This window comes from Trachurus trachurus, assembly GCF_905171665.1.
Source record: "Trachurus trachurus genome assembly, chromosome: 7".
Taxonomy (NCBI): Eukaryota; Metazoa; Chordata; class Actinopteri; order Carangiformes; family Carangidae; genus Trachurus; species Trachurus trachurus.
This window is the reverse complement of record NC_139901.1, coordinates 25,008,865-25,033,618: the sequence shown is the minus strand read 5'-3', so window position 1 is coordinate 25,033,618 and position 24,754 is coordinate 25,008,865. Positions and strand designations below refer to the sequence as shown.

General features: G+C 42.4%; 1 protein-coding gene across 2 annotated transcripts in view; it reads right to left on the bottom strand.

Annotated features, from left to right (window-relative positions):
* The window catches only part of scube3 (signal peptide, CUB domain, EGF-like 3), a 71,763-nt gene extending 47,422 nt beyond the window's left edge, over positions 1-24,341 (bottom strand). For both annotated transcript variants that reach the window (XM_083975549.1, XM_083975550.1), the window contains exons 1-3: positions 24,105-24,341; positions 6,854-6,976; positions 2,946-3,071 (exon numbers count right to left, since the gene is read on the bottom strand). In XM_083975549.1, the coding sequence (XP_083831675.1) occupies positions 2,946-3,071; positions 6,854-6,976; positions 24,105-24,204 (349 nt within the window). In that variant the 5' untranslated portion in view covers positions 24,205-24,341. The remainder of the gene's footprint in view (positions 1-2,945; positions 3,072-6,853; positions 6,977-24,104) is intronic.
* Between the last annotated feature and the right edge of the window lie 413 nt (positions 24,342-24,754).

Here is a 24,754-nt window from a genome sequence, read left to right as displayed (position 1 = left end):
GCAGAGTCGCTTTAAAAAACTGCACGAGATTGTGGCATTTCCACTTTATGGGAGCATAAGAACAATCTTTTTTTTGTGTCTTTTCACTCCAAAATAGAAGTGAAATGTTGTGATTTGTGGTTATAAGGACCGGGAATGTTTGCGCAGATGCTTATGATATTAAGATACTTGAGAGAATTTAACGAACTAGCAATGATAAGAGGGTATTTGGGTTTCTGCCGGACCTCAACCAAAACACATAGGTCATAAATGTGGGGACGGTGGTGCTACAGTGGGGAACTAATAGCCTTCCTGCATCTGGTTTTCATTGTAAAGAGGATGTGTGTTTTGGATTAAATTGACATTGATTCCTCTGTTTTTCCTAAGACTCGAAAAATCCTTTACAGCCGCCCCATGAAAGAGGTGTGGCGGCGATTAAATAGCACCCCTCCCTCACCTCTAGCAGATAATGGTAATGAAAGTTATAAAAGATGTAATCAAGTTCTTATATGCTTCACTTCTTCTCCTCAGTGTGAGTTTTGTGAGGGTACAATAGCTCCCTGCGAGGTAAATTATACAGTGAATGACATCTCACTCTGCGCAGACAGGAGCAGTGTGCTGTGATATTGCATTGCTTCCACCTTGCTGACTTCCTTGACATCGTTGTGGGATTTAGGGGGGCAGACATGGGGAGACCTGAGAAACCAGAGCGTTCCCCGGCGAGGCAGCGCTGAGGCAGCGTTCTGCTTCACGCTCTGCCGCCTTCTGCCACCGCCCAATGTCATTATGCTGCCAACACATCCAATTACAAGGAGCCGTGTGGCACGTGCGACAGTGTGCAAACAGAAGAAGACATCGACGGGGATGCATGCATGTGCACGAGTCCCCGAGCTGACAGCCCAACATGAGTGCCTACTGGCTAAAGAAACGCCACATGAGAGGCTGGGAGAGCAGGAAGTTACGCTACACACAGAGAATTTATACTGCAACGTTAGCACGGAAGGAATAGGAAATAAAATAAAATAAAATAACAGGAGTTTTATGGAAAAACAACATGAGGTAAAAACCAAAGAGAAAGACCTTAAAGATCTCAGACTCTAAACTCAGCGTGAACTTTTGAGGATCAGGTGAATGTCTCCTCCTCCACTGCCTCGGGCACATCTGGTCTATAAGGGGCTCTGAGGGTTTGACCTTGTCTGGGAACCAGCCTCTTTAGGCTCTCTACTCCGGGACCGAGGGGAATAATCTTTTTCTCAGGGGCCAAAAAGGAGCTTAAACCTGGAAGAGGAAGCTGGGCATTAACATGAAACCTTGGCTCTGCCTCTTCCTCTCCTCACTTGTGTTTGTGCTGAGGATTTAGACGGCCAGAGCAGGGTCTCAGGGCACTAGTTGGATTTGTACTTGACAGCTGTATATGTACCATTCAGCGCGGCGTCATCGTGCCTCGTGCGCTGTGCTGAGACTGAAAAAAAATAGTTACTCATTTAATAATTACCTGGATGGATGTCTTTTACAGGAATATACTTCTGAGGCAGATCTGCCCTCTTGCATACAGGTCGTTTGTGGTTTAAAATAAAACAAAACATGGCAGGAGAAGAAAACAGCTCTCGCTTTGATTGTGTGTGTTTCACTATGACAGATTATATCAAAAAGGATCAATGGATGCAAACTCGGTTTGATGCAACAGCAGCAGCCACACAACCATATATCGCGATTACACACCTGCACGCAAGGCAGGAGCTGATCCACGGTGAAGCAAATGATCCACGCACAACTGAACGCTGTTGCTAAATGGCTTGGAAAATAGCGCTGCTTTACACTGATGTGAGGGAGCAAGAGCGAGGAATAAAGAGAGAGCCGAGGGAAGGGGGAAGAGGAGAAAGAGACGGGAATACGGCAAGAGTGAAAAGAAAGAGAATCAAAGAAAGACACGGCGACACTGACATGTCAGGACAGGTGTCCACTATCGATCTGGAGATGGGAGTTTTCCATTCCACTGTAGCTTAATCCCAGCATTACATGCAGCTCATCAAGTGGATGTGGGACTGATAGGAGCGTGTTGCCTTGTGCGCCCGCATGTGAAAAGGCCTTTTCTCAGTGAATCGCTGCTAAGTGCCGATAAGTTTTTCTGTCATCACTTCACATGAATGCAATATCTGCTGTAGCGGAGCCGCCTGTTACTCTCCTCCACGGCAGCAGCAGCAACCAGGGCGAGCTGGATTTCAGTATCAAGTGAAACGCATTCACGCTGGGATTGTAACCAAGAGGGAGATGATTTTTCTGAAGCAGCAGCATGAGCTCTGACTTCGGGGGGGTTTCATAACAAAACAAAAGGAATTTAAAGGTGGGTGGATGGGGGAGAAGGAGCAAGATAGGAAGACGGTGGTGGTGGGGTTGGATGAAGTCTGTGTTTAGCAAGTCCCAACAGCAGGAAGAGCACTGATTTTTACCTTTCATTTCATAACCTTTTAAGTGTAATACGTTCTCTGCGAGCCTAATGTGAATGGCACACTGGTGAAATATTAAACCATGGGAAAGTACCGTCGGCTGATGGCTCACTCCGAGCTCCCAGCTCAGGGTCAAGCTCTTCATAAATTCACCTCTTTTCCTTTAGACTTATTACTAGGTTCTCCTTTTTCCTTTTATGAAAACACATTTGGAGACTACATGTGAAACAAGGAAATAGCTAATATCTGATGCAGCCGGCTAATAAGAGCTCAATTCAGCTCCTAAACATATATTACCATCCATGATGTGACGGGAGACATGTGGAGCGAGGAATTTATGCAGCCACATGGGTTATGTCAGCTTGAGTTTGAATTTTGACACGTGCTGTTTAATGTATGTGTTCTCCTGACAAAAACCCTTTATATAACAACATTTCCCTGCATAATTAACCCAGCTGCGCGTGCACACAAACACACACACACATCGCACAGTTAAAAGCATCAACATCACATACTCACCAAGACAATTGTGCCCATCATGAGCCAAGCGGAAGCCATCATAGCATGTGCACCTGTAATTTCCTGGGATGTTAATGCACTCGTGGACGCAGCCGCCGTTGTAGTCAGTTGCACACTCGTCGACATCTGCAGAGAGACGACACACACAAATAATGGGAACGGGTATTTCAGCAACTTGAAAACAATCAAGATTCAGTCTTTAAAGGAAACGCTGGAGACTGTGTAGGAAATTAATTTCACCAGTGAGTCAGAGGAGACGCTTAATATGACACTTGCATATGCCGATGTTAAGTATGAGGCTATACCAGCAGCTGGTTACCTTAACTTAGCATAAAGACTGAAAAAAGGAGGAAACACATATAAAATGCACGTACAAACACTTTTTAAGATCACAGATTAACAATATCTTTGTGTTCAGAGACACAAAGATCCAATAAACTGATCCTTAGCGATGCCGGTTGACGTTTCCAGTCTTGATGCTGAATTAAGGAAACCAGACTCTACTTTAAGAGTTGGGAGTGCTATTGATCTTCTGATCTAACCCCATGTCAGACTATTCCTTTTAAACCTGAGCATAGTTAAGCCATTTGGTTCAGTTTTAGAGAAATTAAATCTGTTTTGTTCGGTCTCAAATGCACCGAGGAGGTAAACAGGGGATCTGACAACAGCTGTGGTAATTAGTAGGTTCACCTCTAGCCTGGGTATAAGCCAGAGCTTCACTTAGATTGTTTTGTGTTTTAAAACATAACGCTGATAGCCAAGATTTTATGCTATATTTATTGTTCTAAATTTGACCACCTTCATGCCAAGACGTTGCTTTTTCCCCCAGGAATTTCATTGTTGGCAGAAAATAAAAGCATGTGAAACAGCACGTTGTCCAGTGTGGGCACTTTTCTACCATGACGTAGAGAGTTAAGTCAGTGGTGAAATAAAATAATGTCATAATTATCATAAATCACATCCCTGGACAATTAAAGGTAAAAAAAAGAAATAAATTTGGTAGTGAAAATGTAACTTCTTTATGTGATGTATGTGTCATCAGAGAGGAATTTCTATTAATTTAGAGCTGACATTATTGCCATTACTGACACTGCAGACTGATTGGCAGCCAATACTTAATGAGAAGTCGAAGACGGATGAATCAATCTAACCCTGAAACTTCATCAGTGCTGGTATAGCTGAAACTGAAGAAATGTGACACATGAATGAAGGAGCAGAGGCAGGAGGATACAGAGAGATTGCAGATTGGCATGACAGTCTGAGTGGAGTTGTCTGTTATGGTTATGATGATGGTTGCGGGGCCCATACTGAGGAGACCTAGACAAGGTGGATTGAGAACACAGCGCACTTCCACTCAGCACTTACTGGCCCATTTAGGGCCGATGATCCTGGATGTTCAGCTCCTCTTTGAGGCTGCCTCACTCAGGGCTTAATTGGACTTGACAGCAGAGGGATGGGACTGCAACAAAGAAACACTCTGCTGCTCCCGGCCTCTCTGCTTCCCACACAGCTATGTCATTCCCCCGATCGCAGCGCAGAGCGCACAATCACTCATCACTTCCCCTCTCCTCTCTGAACCTGAGCAAGACGCAGCCACGTTAATGTAAACGTGATCCTCTTCCAGTAGCTCTGAAGTTCTGTTCCTATATATATCCACTATGTACTTGTCTTGTGGTCAAGCTTGTGTGTAGAAAAAACTTAAAGGCATAGTTCAACATTTTGGCAAATTGGCCCATTGCCATAATCCCTATAGTCATAGCAGTAGGTTTGTTACCTTTAATTGTCGGTGCAAGCTATTTTTAGAACAGCGGAGCAGAGCCGTGAGCTGCTCAGAGCTACGCTACAGAGGCTAATGGGATTTCTTGGTTTCCCTCATCAAACTCATCAAATACACAATCCAACAACTCCAAAACGCTCTGGTGGACAAGTTGTGACCTGCACATTCACTACACTATGAGATAATAACAGAACGTTACGAGACAGAGTTAGAGAGAGGTAAATTCATGCAAAACCGCTGATATGTGTTGCCTTCAGGGACCGTTTTTCATCAAGCAGTCTCTGTATTTACCTCTAAAACAACTCTGTCTGGTAACGTTCTGTTAATTATCTCATAGCGTGGTGAATGTGCAGGTCACGACTTTGTTGGATTGTGTATTTGATGAGTTTGATGAGGGATACCAAGAAATCCCATGAGCCTCCGTAGTGTAGCTCTGAGCAGCTCGCGGCTCTGCTCCGCCGTTCTAAAAGTAGCTTACACACCGACAATTAAAGGTAACGAACCTACTGCTATGACTATAGCGATTATGACAATGGGCCAATTTGCCCAAAATGTTGAACTATCCCTTTAACTATGCAGTAGTAAGAATAACAAATATCTCATAAAACAAATTATGTCAAACTTTTTTAGTGATGGCCGGTCACGGGTCGCCATTGTTCCTCTTGTGTAAACTAAATCACAAAAACTGAGAATGAATTGTTTTTTTGTTCAGAAGCCAAAGTAAAAGTGCCACCACCCTCCCTAAAAATCACATCATTCATTTGTGAAGCGTCAATAGATAACACATGTTTTAAAAACAATAAACCAATAGTAATAAAAAGCACTGTGAAAAACAATTGGAGAGTGTGGAAATGAACTCAAATCGAATGTATGAAGCCGTTAGAATGAAAATAAATAATAATAAAAAATCAAATGACCTTCAATAAACTTACCTGCACAATGATAAAAACCTGACCAGTGGAGGACGAATGAAGATGGTCCCATCTGGGGACGACATCCTGCTTCCACTCAATACGCCCAGATTATTGGCAACAGCCACACAGAACAAAGCTTTTGAGATCAATCACTAAAAGTTAAAACTCTAATCTGAACCACAGACTGCACAGACACGAAGGTTGCTGAAGCATGACGGCTCCACACAAGTTGGAAACATGAGAACGTGTTCTTTTTTTTTCACTGTCTTCTTCATGCTTCGTGCCATCCCTGTTCAACACTAAAACGTACCAGCCTGGTTGCACACAGGACTTTTTGTGCATGGCTGTTATTGCTAATTTCAACAGACAGTCAAACAGCGCTCTCCTCAACTCAACTGACCACCAGAGTTACTTAAAACACTTTTGTATTTATTTCTTATTTTATCAGTGTTGCTTTTGAGTCTTTTTTTTTTTTTTTTCAAAACCAAGTATATCAACCTTGAGGAACCATCAGCTGACCTTCAGTTCAATGGAAAGCCAACCTTGCACATATTTTACAACAGATTCAATAAAGCAAACTTTTTATAACCCACAGGCAGAAGGCCATGAAAAACACTCGGTCAAGTAAATGAAAGAATAATAATAGTAAGGAAAGAAATGACATTGTGAAATATGGTTTTGTAATAATACTAATAAAAATTGTGGGATATAATGATCCGGAGGCTTTGGGCACATTGAAACGGCTAGAAAAACAGACTTGTGTCTGACGGTCTACGAGGCCTGCCTCTGGCTGTGGAAATATCCCCGACTGCTTGGCAGGGCCTTTGACTGCCGTTTCAGCCGCTATCTTAATTCTCTCCTCTAACATGTGCAGGAAATTTACTGCTTCATTTCATCTTGTCACAAAGGAGAACTCTGCACCTGGCTCTCCCCTCTCTCTCTCTCTCTCTCCCTCTGTCCACCGCTCTCCTCCCTCTTCAGGAGAGTCTTAAAGCTAATGAGTTATGTTGAGTGAGACAGAAGCTCTTATCAAGCCTGTCACTGGCCCGGGGGGGGCTTATACATTCACAGAGATACGGCAAATCAACATGAGGAACGTGGCTTTTACTTCAGTGTACTGTAAAAATCCTGCCCCCATGCTCCCACAGAGGAGGACAGAAAGTCTGCGCCTCTAACCACAGGTGAAAATGAGCGCATTAATCCAATCAGACTTTTACCTTCACAATGTTTGCCATCCCCTTTATAGCCCGACTTGCAGATACATTTGTATGACTTCAGGGTGTTCTGGCAGATGGCATCGATGCTGCAGTTGTCAAGCGCCTCTGCACACTCGTCCACTTCTACAAAGGAGGAAAGAGAGAGGGATGGAGAGAGGGAGGGAGGGCGGTTAGTTGATGGAGCTGAAACTGCTTTGATAGCAGTGTCACGTACATACCAGAAATAACAGCTGATTTTCTGAATGTCAAACACCATGTAATTGATTGTGCTAACATTTGACCACTCGGACAAAAAAGACAGAATTCAAAGAGACACAAAGAGACAGAAGTAGAAATTAATACGGAGACTCGTATGAATCATGTAGTTTCACTTGATTAAATTGCTGCCTGCCATTGATCCCAGATGATGAACAGCCTCTTGTTTGTGAACATAAATAAATAACCACTTATTGATTGAGCTGTAGTGACCTTTCACTGATCAACTGGACATGTGGCTCTTAAAAAATGGTCATGTTGTTGATGTGAAAAAATATATAACAGCCAAAAATAAGAAGTATTAAAACAAGAAAGGTTGAACCACAACTGTCTAATCGGACACGTTTGTTGGCTGTTTTCTCTGTGTCCCTTCATTTCCCATCATCTCTCTTTATTTAATTATGAAAAAACTACCAACAGCCTTCATCGGGCTAAAATGAAAACAAGATTACAGCATCAACAAAGTACAACTGAGGATGATTGATTTCGAGTCATTCATTTTGAAAGCATCTTATCAAAACATATTGGACATATTTTGATAGTGGCACTACACTCAACTCGAAACAATTCTTACTAAAGGGAACTGAACTTCACGTCAGTCCATACAAGACGTGTAGAAATATTTCAGTTATTATATGCAAAAACATTACTATAGTGTGGCACATGACATCACATGCCAATATGATTCATCCTCTTGGTGAGATATTCTAGACTGGAGCAAAGTGACTATATCTGGCTGACATTGTCATGTTAGCATGGAAAACAAACTGCACCAGCAGCATCCACTGAGCTAATTCTCAGTTTTAACATGTAATGTGCAGCATGAACTTCAACCAGACGAGAATGCCAAATTCCTGACACCTGGCTGGCACTAATCGCCCTGAATATCTGATAGAGCCGGAGATAAAATAGCTCAGTATAAAAGTGAACTGTTGTGAAACCGCTGCACTGAGTTTGAATGATAAAAAGGGGGAGAATGTGAAAAGATAAGAATGCAAATGGATTTAACCAAAAGTATGATCTGGTTTGCCTCATTGGAGCCCCTAATCCCACCGAATCCCAGTTAACTAGCCCAGGTGTTTAGGATTACCCCACTGCACACAGGGGAAGGGCAGCTTAACAAGGTTTACATAGCTTCCAGTATCCACTCTTATCACAAACGCTCTGCAGGAGCCGGCTGATCCCACTGGGAAATGACCTGCAACCTAAACCCCTGAGCTTAGCATATTGCCTATATCTGCCTGTTCCTGGAGGACATGAGGTCTTCTGTGGAAAAAGGAGGACAATGACAGTGCAGAATTCACTATAAAGTTTTTGGGCAAAACTATGTATCACAAGAACCGCATCTAATTCGCCCAAGACAACACCTTCGGGCAAACGCAGTGGAAAACATCACAATAGCAGTTTTATTAATGCTGGTATTACTCCAAGAGGAACACAAAGCTGCCTTTAGTTGGAGAGTCACGTACATAGTATACTCCTCCTCCTGCTGCTATTATGTGAGTTGAACAAAAAGTTTGCAGATGTTCCAGTGATGATGACTGATGACTGTGTGAAAAACCATTAATCTGACTCAAGGTTAGGTTAGGTAGGACTGACAGCCTGTAGCCATGCCACTGGCTCTGAGAGGTTGTACTTCCAACTAAATACTAACATCAATGCTATAGCTCTTCTTGCTCTCAGTGACATTAGAGAGCTGAAGTGAAACCAGAACTCTGAGTTTTCTCACAGAATAAAATCTCATTGATATTTAACCAGGACCAAACAGTACAGTATATGCTCCAACTCTGCAGCAACTCTGATACTGTTTGTCCAATATTTCTTTTTTTGCCAAGTATCATTTCCCATAATCCTTTAGGCCATCGCAGGTCAAATGTCACAATCTAACAAAGGAAGCAAGTTCAGACAGGCGAACACACTGAATGACATAAACCAAGTTGCAACTATGGATGGATCATAAGAGCTGGATAAGAGACTCAAAAGGTGCTGCCTGCCCACTTACTGCAAATAAAAAGTTAAGTTTTCTGGCCTCCAGGTTTGCTGAGAAAGTTTAACAGATACAGTATTTTATGGATTTAAAATTCGGTGATAAGTGACCTTGTTTGCAGTTGGAGGTGTTACTGTCAAAGGTTTTTTACTGAGATCTCCTTTATGCTGGTGGTCAGACAGTGAAAATCCTTCTTGTTGCACGACCCTGAGTTGTTACACTGCATCCTGATTTCTTAATAAAAGTTTTAAGATTTAAGTGCCCAGTACATGTCAGTTTTTCTAATGTATTTTCATATAATACGGGAAGTAAAACCATAGGAATAGGATATTTCAAAATGACGTGACAAAAATTCTGAAATTTACAGAAGCTGTAGTGGAGCAGAGGTTCAGCCAGATGTGACGTCACAACTCAGCTCTCTAGGTTTAAAATGTACATTATACAATGCATTCCTACTTTGGCATGAAAACATGCAATGTTCGTTGTACCCTATCAGAAGCATTATACATCTTACTGCAATGTAGGTCGACAATGAATGCATGTTCTTAATTTTATGTTAATCCATCCAATAGTTGTCTAAACCGTTCATTAAAGAACTGAAAATGTCAAATTCATGGTGGTGCTGGAGGAAAAATCGGTGGATCACAAAGCATTTTAGTGATGCAGGAGCTCCTCAAACCTCCTATTGATTTATATTATGTGAGGACAATATGAATTCACCTGAGGAACAGTCTGGGACCTTCCTCCTTGCAGTCCGTCTTCCAGCGTAAGAGCAAGACAGGCCGTGTGAGCAAGTGTTTTTCAGCAGAGGACGTATTAATCACAACAAAATATCTGTCTTATTGTCAGGTTTCTTTGTGCCAAGTCTCCGTGGTAATTAATATTCATTATGACAGAAACTCAAAGAATCCTTCTTTTCATCTTGTTATTAATGTTTCCATCTGGAGCATCAGTTCACTTTATCTTTCCAGTCTGCAAGGTTGTCAACTCTCACTCTTTTACTTTGACACACATACACACACACACACACACTCTTGGGCTCACACACTCCCATTTTCCCATCTCTCTAACTCGGCTGCAGTTGGAAACTTCAATTACAATTCAGTGAGTACATCAGTGTAACCTGTTAGCCCTATATGTGCTTACAAATATACATAGATATATGTGTGTACTGCAGAAAAACTGCCACTTATCTATTATTTTCCCTCAGTTCTGCTTTTCTTTCCTCTCTCTCTGTAGAAGATGTTGATGCTGTTGTTGCTTCAGGCTTTTGTTGAGTGCAGAAGCACAGGTCTAGATATTGAGCTGCGAGCATCTTTTATGTTAGTAACTGCCATGTTATGATACATAATAACATCAGTAAAAAAAAAGATGACAGGGAGCAGCTTGCTGAGCATTTTGGGATGTAAAAACAAACAAAGCAGCAGACTATGTTTGGTAAAACCGCCTAAACCAGTGACATTATGTGACTAACTGTGCAAAAGCTACTCCCTCCACAAAAGTTTCCTTTGGCAGTTGGAAATTAAAACTAAAATTGCATCTTTGTGCAAATATTCCCGATTACTTCCTTCCTGTAGCACAGCACAGACACAGCACAAATAACACTTTACTTACAATGAATATCGACATGTGAAAAATAACTTAACAGCCTCTGTGCAAACTGTTTGTCGACAGCGAGGAACCTATTTCACTGAGATCCGGAAATTAACTGGGAAGCAGAGAGACAAAAAAGAAAAGAAAAAAAGGACATTAATGTCAAATGAACTTATGAGACTTCCACATTCCCATCGCTTCTGGTGTGAGCTCCACGAAATGAAATGAAAACACAAATAAAGAAATCCTGGCCCACAAACTACAATAATCCATGTCTGTCAAAGCATTGTTTAAAAAATTCCGGCCATAAAAATCACTGTGAGTGTTCCAGTGGACACATGGACAACAAAAGCTAAACATACTGGTCTTGTTGGAAACCCCAACTGCCTTTGCCATGGAAATAAACATGTCAGAATCAATAGACCCTTCGCTTCAGTCCTGAGGACGCTCCTCCGAGAGCTCAAAAAAAGAAAAAGAAAAAGAAAAAGAAACGCTGCCCTGGTAATTGACTCATGCCCAAGATGAAAAGATTGTGTTTTTCATTGAGTTTCTTTCATTCTTTTGCGTTGAGGAATCACAGTTGTTGGGAACAAGTTAAGGCAGTGGAGGATGAAGCCGACGCTTTGAGACAAGGATGAATAAACAAAGTCAAAACAACAAATCCAAAAGAAGAAAGATGTTGGGCAACGCTCCGATGTTTAAACTGTTTCCTGCGGGGAATGTGTCATTTTGAATATAGCTGCTGCCGCGGCTCTCCTCTGGTTCATGCACTTTACACACACGCTATTTGTGGCATATTAAACCCACAAAGTGCTCGAGTCTGTGTTTAAAGCCACTGGCATTCTTGGAATATCGAATATTGAATTCATTGATTTTGTTGGATCGAACCAAGTTGCACAGTAATGAAGCATGTTTTCTCTCTCTCTGAAACCAATTTACATGACGCTCTATTCTATGCTCAATAAAACTTTCAATTTTGCCCCGTGTCAAACATTTAAATCCCTCGATGAATTGTTACATGTTCGAGCTAATTTTTCATTTTCGGAGGGTGGAGGCAGGAGTGATGCAGGCCTAAGTGGGCATATAAATGGGATTTATTATAATTGCATTAAATGTGCTGGATAAAACGCCCTTATTCCCTCAGAGATGGTGATTAGGAAAGTTACTCTGAAAAGCCATTCGTCCGTTTCTTCCAAAGCAGCACATGTAAGTCAGAGCTGCCAGCTAAGGGCTGCTGGCTGTGGAGGTGAGACCTTGTCAGAGGTGCTTTCCTCCCTGATTTATTGGAAGGCCCTGGGATAAGCAGTGTATTTAGCTGGGCCAGCTCGAGGGGGAGTTTGCAGGAATAAGACTCAGAGGGGAGAGCGCGAGTGTGTGGGAGAAGGTGTGTAGTTCAAACATAGGGTAATGTTTACTTTGAGTGTTGAGACCCTTGCTGTTTGCTTTGCCCCAACCCACCCTCCACCTCCACCTCCTCCCAGCCATCACCTCTCCTTTAGATACAGAAATAGACTTGAGTGGAGCTGGGACACCCATAGGTGTAGCTTTACTCGCACCGCCTGCAGCCAGCTCCAAAATAATTGTCAAAAATATGGACCAAGTGATGCATTCAGTCAGCGAGAGCAATAAAATATTCAGCTGCGTTTTTTTTTCCTCCCCTGACAGAATGAATGGGCGCAACGTTTGAACATCTGCGGTTACGCATTAGAGACAAAACACTCTTTCTTGACAAAGACATTTTCAGATGAAATCCTTCATTTTCATGAGCCCCTTGCGGGAGAGGAGGAAGGGTGCTGGGTTCAATTCCATAAAAAGGTGTTCTTAGGATCACAGTGTTTGTCATACTGTGTGTAATTACAAAGGAACAAGTATTGTAATTATCCATCTTAGAACTACACTTACACTATACTTAGGGTTGCGGTTGAGCAGGATGGGGTTAAGGTCAGGATAATTACTTTAGGTTGAGAGCAGCAGAGTCTAAACGGCTATACTGTATACATACAAACAGTGACGCCTCGTTCTTGTCTTTTTAACGTTAATGATCCGTATCATGTTCAAATTCAAACAACTTCCTTTGTTGAAAAGCAAAAACAACGAGTCTGGAAATGTTTGCGAATTCACTCTGGATTAATCTGGAGTTGTTCTGGAGCAAATTCTGTCCGCTCCGAAAAATATATTTTTAAAAGAATGACAATTTCCTGTGTTTTTTTGTGAACTGCTGCAAAAAAACTGCAGATCTGCAAATTAAAAAAATATGTTGAATCATTTTTTTCTCCCCTCTAATAGTTGATTCATTATGTTTACCGTCATGGAAAAATCCAGATTCTCAAAACCTGCAAATGTTGCAGATAAAAAAAACAAAAAGAACCACACAACACAATTTGCCTACAACCTCACCCAAAAAGTAGGTCCTTGTTCATACACTGGCGGCTTCAAGTTTCCATGTCAGGTTTGTGTAAGTTGCATCCACACTAGATGTTACATAATCATACTTGTATGTGTGCACTGCAAACTCCAGATTTAAGGTGAGCACAGAGGAACTTTCCTACTTCATATGGACATGACAAGAGCCCTCTAGTGCCGAGCTCTGCACATGTTTATCATTCTGCACAGTGACACTCAAACATCCAACATTTATACCTACTGTATGTCCGTACAAGTGCTGGTACATATGGTTAACTTGAACTCAAAACAGCAGCCCTATATACAATATGTATGTGTACTACACACATTAAAATCAGCTAACTGCATGTGCAGACATCCAGCGCTGTTTATAGTCCACACTAATGTAAAGTGAAGTCAGTCGCTCCTTTAATCTGGGCGCCTGAGAGGAAGTAAGGACGAGGTTGTGGAGAGGACAGGAACTATGGCTGGCTGTCGCAACATTATCGCAGCACACTGTGAAAATGTCATGGACTTGTGTAGGACATGAGACAAGCCACCCAAACCCCACCCTCCCACCCCCTCAAACCCCTCAAAAAAAAAAAAAGAAAGAAGTGGTTTTGATGAAATGCAGACGTCAACATTAACACAAAATTTAGCATCTCACCCCCTCTCCTGCCCAGATCCTCTAATGAAGGGACACAGTGTTGGCTGTCCAGCGAGGCTCTAAAAAGTTGTGAATAAAAATATCAACTGCTTCCATTCGGGATATTTACACTCATCCTTCACACACTCTAAATGTTTAGGAATCATGACCACTGACTGATGCTGTGCTTTCAAAAACTGTGATCACAACTTCAAAACCCTGGGTCCCTCCCTGCTTATGTCCACCAACCATGAAGCCTCAGATGGATCTGAGGGCGACGGAGAAAATGAACAGGAACATGCAGGCTGAGCTTCAGGAGAGCAACATTATGTTATCATGCCAAAAGACATTAACTGTGTAAAACCTAAGGCTTTGCCCTGTTTACCTTCTCCCTGTGCATGCCATTTCTTCAGTGCATGTATTACCTAGTCTCTTTTATGCATTAGTTGTGTGAAATAATGAAAGTAATTTGTTGTTTTTACATTAATTAAAGGTGCTTTTTTATGCCAATTCTGCATGTGAATTTCTGTTTATTCATGGAGTTTAGACAAACATCATAGTGATGTCATCAAGGTCATCTTTGGTCAACTTGGCCGGCGGTACAAAACTGGAGCTATCGTTTGCAAAAGGGTGAAGAAGCATTTGTGAGACAAATACTGTCAAATGAAAGATGCTTGTCAATTGCATTTTGGGAAATGAAAAACCCAGAGAGGAAACTGAATGTCACCGACTGGACAAACAAGAGACAGGAGAGAACAAATCCATCTCACAGGCAGAACCAGATAAGTGGGCAGCACAGCAGCACAGCAATAACTGTAGTAACCATCAATGAGACTATATTCATTTGTTCCAACCTTGGCTTCAAGGATTCTCACCATTCTTCTTTGATCTATTTCTGCTGAGTCGTCCTGCTTTGAAAAAGCGTAATACTTAATCACAGCAATCTGAAAACCTTTTTATTTCACCTTTATTTTATAAATCAATCATTTGGTCTATAAAATATCAGACGACAGTGAAAAATGCTTCTCACCTTCGGCATTATTTGACTTCATTACCACAGCTCTGATTTAACCTGCAATAATAAGTTTCCATCTACTCATTCTGTGCAAAGTAAATTCTCTGGGCAAGATAAAGTTGTCATTTGTTCAGTCATCCATCACTTCATTTTAATCAAAACCAGTGCCAAAGTCCTGTCTATATTCAACCAAATATTATGTTTTGGTGCACACCAAGAGCCACTGAGCTAGTTTCACCTCACAGGATTACATAAACTATCCAATCTAGAAATTAAATATATACTTTTTAAATTTACAGTCAATCAAAAGTGGATGTTAGGGAAGCAAGCAGTGATGCTGTGATACTATTTACTTAGTTTGGTTAAGTTTCCAAGATGTGGCTTCAGTCCAAAATAATAATGCACTTTTTTTTTACTCTACGACTGTCTGCTTCTGTATTACGCAAACACTACATGCGTAACTGGGATGTCCTTATTACAACAGCTCCACTAGCTCAAGCCAACACATACGAGATCTTTGTATCCACTTCTTCGACCTGTAAACGCCTGTGTGAGCCTTTTATAGCGTGTGTCTGTGTGCTTTCCAACAACAGTGACAGTGATGAGCCCAGAGACTGCAGAGTAAAGAGCGCGCGGACTCACCTCATGTCATTTATAAAACATCTCTAGAGGTAGTATCTACCGACTCGAGCGCTGAGAATAAATAAATAATAGCCATTCTCTGTGATTTTGATCATAGACCAACCATCTGGTGCTGTGCCTTTCCTTTAGCATGTGTGGCCTTAATAGACTATGACTCACAGACCTCCGGACCACCTCCAGAAGGAAAACACTTATTACAGTAATTAAGTGAATCATAGAGTAATACTAAGAGAGCACAGAGAGAGACTGACATGACACACTAAGTGTCGGAGGTCTAATTCATACCACTCTGAATAATTGAGCATAACTTGTAACCATTTCCCATTAGGAGCCGAAGTGACAAGCAATTCATTTGTACCTTTCAAGGGAGTTTTCATCTTTCTTGGCATGTGTCCTTCACTGTTAATGACTTCTTGGCCTCATGCAGCATATTTTATATGTGGGAAGGGTGGCACTTAGTCCAGCTGTGTACCTTATATTTATACAACCAGAGCTAACTGACATGACACTCTCCCCTCTGCACACAGCAATTACATTCATTGGTGGTTGCTTTAGCCAGATACAGTACCAACTATAAAGATGGCAACGTAGCAATTACAGCACAAGTGTGATATTTTTAGATGTTTCCTGTCAAACTGAGGTATAAAGTGAATGGTTCTCTGTGTAAGTGGTGAAGCAGGCATTAACTACTAAAGCCCAGAAAAGTGAAGTGTAGCAGGCTGGAAGTGACTGGACATATGCTTCATTTAAAATGCTGAGATGAGCGGTGCGTCAGACATTGTTCACAAAATATCCAGGTTAAAGATTTACAGATATGGGAAGATAATGAAGATGATTATTCTCCATTATCGAGTATAAATGTATCTATGAATCGTTTCGTCTATGAAATAAAATACAACACAGCCCGATACGTCAAACGTCAACTTAAAATCACACTTGACAGAGAAAAGTATCAAATCCTCACATTTAAAAAGGGAAAACCAGCAGCAGTCCTACAGTTTTCCTTCATGTCAAATAAATGGTTGTTGTTTCAGCTATACCATTATGATTATAATTGCACAGCTGCATAAATGTTATGCAGTCATAGTTGACATTACTTTGACTGCTCAACTTGTTGGTCTAAGTGTACCCTGCTGTTAATCAGTGCACCGCCACGTCATGTCTGCCAACTCAAAACAGGCCTATATAATTACAAAAATATAATTGTTTTGATATTGTTTATCAAAAGAAAAAAAAGTTCTCATTGGTATAAAGCAATATGAAAAATGCAAATACCTGGGAACTGGAAGTACAAAATATTAAACTGTGCTGATTATTATTTTCAAAATGAATCAGAGAAATATTAAATTTGCGATATCTTCTTGTTTGTTTATTTGTGTTTTTTCAGTTTTCTATATCAATAAAGTGAAAATCGCTGAGTTTTGGGCTGTTGGTTGAACAAAACAAGGAATTTTAGGATGTGGGCTCTCTTTTTCTATTTGCTATCATTTTATAGAAAATAGCAAAACAATCTGTGTGGGGCAATCGATAATGAAAATGATTGTTAGTTGCAGCCCATAAATGCCTGTATGATGGATAGTTGGAGTGATTTAATACAAAGGAGACATGAACAGTACTTGCCATTAATCAGCACAATAAGCTATTACAGGCTGCAATAAATATATATCTCTGGAGTTCAGCAGAGGTGATTAAACACCGCAGAGGGTCATATGGTTTTTCCTGTGCCTCTGTCCATTGAGGAAGTCTCAAATTCATCAGTGAAGTCATCTCTCTTTCTACCCAGAATGCATTGGCCGGGGCCCACCACATAAATAACTTGCCTTTTTTTTTTTTTCATCTGGATTCCTTGATGTATCGGGTTGGATTTTTCCATTACTAAGCAGAATAAGAGCATTTCCTTTCACTTCCAGCAGTCTCTAAAGCTGGCGCTCACCATCAGGAATGTAAACACACGCAGTCTGTAAACAAGGCTCTCTCTGACCCCCAACCCCCCTCCGACAACGCTGACCACCGCAGACCAGCCTAATGATGTCCCTCGCTGACCCCCCCCAAACTCTCACAGAGAGACGCAGCCCCATTATTCAGCCAAGAGGTCACAGGAGGGAGCGGGGAAGAGGGCGAAAGAGGAGGAACGCTGGTGTGGAGTCAGTCATGGGCTTTAAAAAAAGAAAGAAAAAAGAAGTACAGAGCCTGAAGTGACAGTCCCACTGATACGTTTTCCTGAATCACACTAAAACCCAATCAGTGAGTAATGGAAGAGAAAAACAAATGTGGGCTCTGTGGTGGGGGGTTAGAGGATTAATGATCTCAGAGCCACTGCAGCCAGCTGTGGGACAGCACTGAGGCTCCTCAGTGAGCCATCAGCGCTTGTGAAGGGGGCTCTAGAGGTGAGCGCAAGACTGTGGGGTCAGAGTGCCGTCGACACAGACTCCATCCTCCCCCGAAACCAACAGGGATGTTGTCAGCACAGCGCCGCATCTGCACAGAGAACAAAGGCCACTGACAGGGTGAGAGGGAAAGAGAAGGAAGAGATGGAACTGGGGAGAGAGAGAGAGTTTTCTAATTTTAACCACAATGCCGCAGTTGAGAGAAGCATCACAGGCCTCATTTGGAACATATTGTTCAGATTAAAGCCTTGATAAATAAACAAGCTGCATACAAGCTCTGCACTCCTTTCTCCTGAGTGTGAGGGTTCAAATGTTTCTCGCTGGACACTGGCGCGGCATAGAAAAGCAGCTGATCCTGGTGTTCTCTGGAAATTTTGGGGGTGATTTAAATTATATCCCCCCACCCCACCCCACCCACCCACCCAATCCTCTGCTGTACTGAAATCTACAGCTCTGTCAGCCCTGCAACCACACTAAATGAGGTGACAAATGGTGGTCACAAGGGCCTCGCTTGCTGCTGATAAAGTGAATTTCTTGCTCGAGGAAGGAGGAAAAAGGTGCCATGACACGGGGATCGCAACAGCTGATGGGGTCCCCCGAGGAGCAGCGCAGAATCTGCAATGTCCACAGGTTGAGGTTTTGTTTGGCTGTGACCTAACATTAGTAGTGCATTCACAATCTGTAAGTCAGTGTATGGTTCAAATGCAGCATATGCAAGCAAATGACTAAGGCAAAAAAACAGACCAGCACATGCACATGCACGCACACACACACCACACTGAAATAAACTTCTTCGAGGAGACTTTGAAACAAAAGTTTGACATTTTGGGAATTACAATACAGTCATTTTGGGAAATTTGTTTTCCACTGACAGTTAGGCTATATGAGGAGATTGGTACCATCCGGATGTGTGTCTGTTTTAATATGAGGCTGCTACTGAGTGGTTGGTTAGCTTAGCTTAGCATAAAAACTGGAAAACAGGGGAGAATAGATACCAAAGTAACAAAATCCACTTACAATCATCTCTAGCTCTCAAATTAACTTGTGTTATCGTCATACATACAAAAAATGTTTGTTTTTGTAAAAACAAAGGCTTTGTTTTACATGCGGGTTTTAGTGCAGGATTGTGTCTTGGTGAGCCAAAAAAAAATACAAAAAAACTTTCACACTGAGACCCATATAAAATTTCAAGTTGTTGCTTTTACATTTTTGCATGTGTTATGTATGATTTTGGCAAACAATGATAATAATATAATAATAATACTGTTTGAGATGCTTGTAGGTGAACGTTGGACTATGTTCAGTCTTGATGAGCTACCCAGACGTTTTCCTGTAGCCAACAAAAAAGTCTTAAGAGTGCTATTGATCTTCTCATGTACCCTCTGTCCAACTATTCCTTTTAAACATGAGCATAGTTAAGCCATTTGGTTCAGTTTTAGAGAAATTAAATCTGTTTTGTTCGGTCTCAAAAGCACTTAGGAGGTAAACAGGGATCTGACAACAGCTGTGGTAATTAGTAGGTTCACCTCTTACTGATGTAGCTTGGGTATAAGCCAGAGCTTCACTTATGTTTTTGTTTTGTTTTTAAAGCACAATACGGATAGCCAACATTTTGTGCCATATTTAATATCCTACAATTTGACCACTTTCATGCCAAGACGTTGCTTTTTCCCCTTGGAATTTTATTTTTGGCAGAAAATAAAAGCATCTGCAACAGCACTTTGTCCAGTGGGCACCTTTCTACCATCATGCAGAGAAAGAAGTCAGAGGTGCAATCTTTAAAAGGGTACTTCTAGCACCTCTCAAACTCACCACATAACTTGTTAGAGCGTGCTTGTTGAATCTTTGCAAAAACAAAGGAGTAAAAATGACACTTTGACATGTCAGAGGGCTATATAACACTGTTTCTTGGCATTGACCCCAGGAAATGACTGGTTGGATTAAACAAAATAAGATATATGCTAATTAGCGAACTTTAAAGTTGCTTGTAGGCAATTTTTTTAAACATTTGACGGAGCCAAGCAAGCTGCTTTTCTCTGTTTCCAGTCTTTGGGGCTAAGCTAAGCTAACCAGCTGCTGTCTGTAGCCTTGAGTTTAGCAGATAGATTTAACAGTGACATCAGTCTCACTGAACTTTCTGTTCGCTAGAAAGTGAATAAGTGTTCTTCCCAACATGTTGAACGCTTCCTTTACATTAATGCTGGAAACCCCTTTTTTATGTGATGGTGATAAATACTTAATTTCCTAAATGGAAATGTGGCAGTAAAACTTTATCCTCTAACCTTGCAATTTTCCAAACAATCATTTGGAAAGTGCACTTATTGAAATTCTTGTTTTTTCGAGACCTTGAGTGGGAAGTCAGTTTTTTTTTTAAGGCCAGAATCTTTGACACTCTGTTGCAGAGAGGAAAATGTCTTGGTTATACATTCCAGCGGCCAGGATGAAAGTGAGCAACTGTCCAGAACGAAGGCCCACTGAATTGCCTTGGGTCACAGCTTGTACCAGACAGTTTTAACTTTACATGCGCCTGTAAACATGGTGCTCAATCTGTATGTAGTTGCAGCCTGCCTGCCCTACAAATGAGCTGAAGTGTTTGTATAAAGCTGCAGCTTGGCCACACTGAAGCCATGGAATTAAGAAAAAAAGAAAACAGCACACAAGGTAGGCTACAATAAGCCAGAGCCATCCTGTTTTTAAAGGATTCTCCATTTATACTGGAGCCTCATTTTGAGAAGTGAAATAACTACAGTCTGCTAAGTGCAGTCATTAATATCCAGTCTAAAATCACTCATCGCAGTCATCCGCATTCACTTGTCCTCACAACACACCCACAGATCAAAGTCATCTTCGTGATTCATACCACATTGCTCTTGGACAGAATTGTTATCAAGTGTTTTCACCACTCAAGTAATGCCAAGATAATAATCTCTCTGCTCTCTCGGCTGCTCTGTAACAACATGTACAGTGGTTCTCGAGCAGCACTTGTCAGGCAGATGCTTTCTGAGTGCGTCTGCTGAGTGGTAAAGTGAAGCTGGATTGATCCCCTCCACCCACTCATCAACTGGTGACCGAGGGCTAGCCCGAGGCACGACCTGCCTCAGACACTCTGATCATAACGAGAACACAACTAGCTGACACCGCATGCCTGCTGCAGAGACGGAAAAGACAAACTGAGACAAGCTTGACTCTTATCGCAGGAGGGTACTTTTGTGTAGGGAGGAGGGGGGTGGGTGGGTGGGTGGGGAGCATTAACAGGTTAGGAGCTCATCTGGTTTGATTGTGCTTACATAGTGAGAAGAAGTAGATAAGGGGAAAATTAATGGGTGACCTGCCACTGGGGTCAGGAAGTGCTTCAGTCCGCCATCTCACTGCCCAAAGTGAGTGACAGAGCATCCGGAGGAGGACACAAGTCATCCTTTTTTCCTGGATGACCTGAATGCATCCTGCGTTTGCCCACTGTTGAAAATCAGTTTGCAAAAAAAAGAAGAAAAAAAAAGAAATTGAGCTCTGGTACCTTTGCAGACAAATAGGGGCTTTTGCGTCTGCTTGTGTAAAGCACATCCAGTCTCTGAGGGGTTAAGTGCAGCAGCTCTACAAATACCACTGCAGGAGCTTGTCAGGACTCAGGGGCAACACTGAAACCACACAGCCTGAGAAACGAGAGCGAGGGTGATGAAAGCGGTGTCAAAATGTTAAAGTGAGATGACTGGCCATTTTCACAGAGGACAGTGGCTGCCAGTCTTTTTTTTTTCACCCCTCCGTCGTTCCCTTAAACAGCAAATGCTCATAAGTTCAAGGCCAAAGGGATAGACAGAAATAAAAAGGCCCATTTACATGGTTCTTTTATGTGGCTTCACATACGGTTTCAAAGAACTGTCCAAATTACCGCAGACACAGCCATACACTCCCTCATTGTCCCAATTATGCGCACACATACACTGACCTTTGCATGCTTGCACAGACCTGCAGCATATCCAGCCTTCTATCAAGTAACAAAAGTGGGCTGCAGAGGACTGCAGAAAGTGGTGAAAGGGGGCAGAGGGGAGCTGTGCACATCTTTTATGTTGCAAAAAATATAAATAGCATATTGGCTGACAGGGAGCGCTCTGACACGGTGGGTGTAATGCAGTCGTTGCTTATGGCTGACAGAGAAAAAAGCACAGCTACTTCATTAAGTGCAAAGGAAAGGAAGCGGGGACAAAGCAAACAAAGCAAGAGTTGGGTGAAAAAGGAAAGGGGTGAGTGGGGTGTTGGGGGTGGGTGCAAGAGGGATTTCTTCTCTCCTTCCATCTCGCTCATAGAGAAGACTCAGGCAGCATCTCTAGGTAAGCCTCCCCGTCACTTGGGCCTCATATTGCCAGGGCTGCTCGGTTCCCACAGTGTGCCCGGGCCTGGATCTGGCCTTCCTCCCCGCTCAGGCAGCCCTGCGTCTTTAGACCCCCAGGCCCCGGAGCAGAGGTTACACCAACACAGCCAGCCACGGCAGCATGTCAGCCCCACACCAACCGTTGCCTTGGTGCCGCTGCATTAGCGAAGAGCTCCTGACTCTCTCTGTTCGAGGGGAGAGAGTGATTTGCCATGACGTCTATGGCTCCCCTCTTTCCTTTCCTTCTTCTTTTCCTCGCTTGTTGCTGCTCGCTCGCTCGCTAAGAAACCTCCTCTCTCACTGTCTGTCTCTGCACCCTTAATCTCTGCCGTTTCCCCGCTCTCATTTTTCCCTTCTTTGTCATTCTCTCCACCACATCCTCAAACCTTCCCTCCCTCATTCCACTGCTCTTTCACTTTTTTTTTTCCCCTATAGTAATGACTGATGCCTGAAACTCAGTGCCTTGATTAGACTGACATTGATGAAAGACAAAGACTCTTGTCGGCAACATCTGCGTTGAATAAATATTGAGCTGACAAATTGTGCAGTTTTTTTTTCTAGTCGCTGTTCATCTCCCTGTTTCTGCATTTTTCAAAATTGTTTCCAGCTTGCAGACTTGTCAGTGCCACAGACTTGCCACCAACATCAAACACTATATTTATTTTCAGTTAGGCACAAAATATGCTCACAAATAACTTCACAGCCAAACACAGATAATGTGTCATTGCAGGGGCTGCTAGTCTCACACTGATAAACAGGAACTGGTGGAGAAGCCTATCAAGTGGTGGTCGTCCGGCGTTTCGCTGTGTGACCAACAAACAGGTGCATGCCACTGCAGGGCGACTCTCATACAGAAGCATTCCACACTACAAGGAAGTGTGTAATCGATGTTGTGGAAAATAAAGTGAGAAAAAAGTAGTTCTAATTGCAAAATGTAAATATTGAGTTTTCCCACAAGTGGGGGCAGACCACCCAGGATGCAAAATAGTCACCCACCCCCTTTCTCTTTTTGCCTTGTCGACCGCCCTAGAGATGTCTTTTTGTGTGTGCAAAACATCACCAACCACAATCAACACTCACACAGAAACCATGATGTGTCTTTGCATGCAAATACTTCTGGCAGCTCTGGCTTGGCATTTTGTATTGTGGGAAAATTAAGTGATGAAAACCTGGAGGAGAAGTCTGAGTGGATCAGAAATGGAGTGAATAACACACCGTGTCTGTCTCGTTCCTGTAAGGTGCCAGAGGTTGGTTTTTTTTTTTCTTTTCTTTTTCTTTTTTTTTGATTCAGACTGCCCTTGTCTGGTCTGAATAATTTCTCACAAGACAAGGGAGCAAGAGGGCAGCGGGCTGGGCAGGACGGTACTGTAGCTGCAGTGTCTGACAGACACAGGCTCCTCCATGTGTGTGTTACAGGCTGGTGTCAAATACTTGTCTGGACTGTGACAAATGCCTCCTGGTAGTCTCACTACAATTACCTGCAGGATTAGCTATGAAACATAACTGTTCACCTGCTGATGCTGTTTGAAGATCAAAGAAGACTGTTTTTTTTTCCCTTTCTGACAACAGCAAGGTCTCAGTGAAACTTAATAAAAGCCTCATTAATGTTTCCTTTTCTCTCCTGCCTGGGCAAGGTTGCAGCAATATAAAGGAACACAGCACACTGACACAAGACAAGCAGCAATTACAAGGTTGTAAAATTAGGGCACTGATGAATCAATAGAAGGCAGTTGATTGAATAAAACTACATATAATTGATGAACTCAAGTCAATAAAAACTTCACTTTTGCCCTAAAACACTCTGCTCCTAACTTGGAGTAACACAAACTGATCTCAATTTCTGTAAGTATCTTCTTTCCCAAACGCATCCAATAAATCCATTAATGAGGCACCAGGCAGGCAAGCAAAAAAAAAAAAAAAACAGCACATTCACAGCCACGATGAGTAAAATCAAAGCTATCTGGAGGTGAAAACTTACCTTGAGTGGTTTTACTTCCTGAAGCTGACTGTTGGACAAAGACGACCAGGCAGAAACCTACAAATCCCAGGCTCGCGCGTATCAAAGCGTGCATATACATGTTAACTTTCACTGTAGTTCAACACCAGCACTTTCTAAGGTCTGCGATGCGCAAGAGCACATACGAGGGTGTGCGTGTGGTATAAAGGTCTCTTGTTATTCCCTCTGAGCACCCGCTGACAGGATCCTGTGCGATCCCCCTTCTTTCTTTCTTTTTTTTCTCCTCTTTGCGCCTGCTTATTTGAGTTTCAAGTGATCGGGGTAGAGGATAGCCCGACTACGCGGAGCGGAGGCAGGCGTTTTTGTTATCATGTTTCGAGCCAGACCAATGTCAATTTAAGAAAGGGAGGGAGAGAGAGAGAGAGGGCGAGAGAGAGAGAGAGAGAGAGAGAGAGAGAGAGAGAGAGAGAGAGAGAGAGAGAGAGAGAGAGAGAGAGAGAGAGATGGAGTGGAGCGGCGGGGTCTGAAGGGGGAGGAGAGAAGAGGAAGCCGCGCCGCGCTCCGGACTCCTCCGCTGCTCCCTCTCTCCCTTCACAGGCATTAGCGTCCCCCTTATTTTTTTAAACTGCAGGGATTCGCACACACGCACATACACACACACAAACACACAG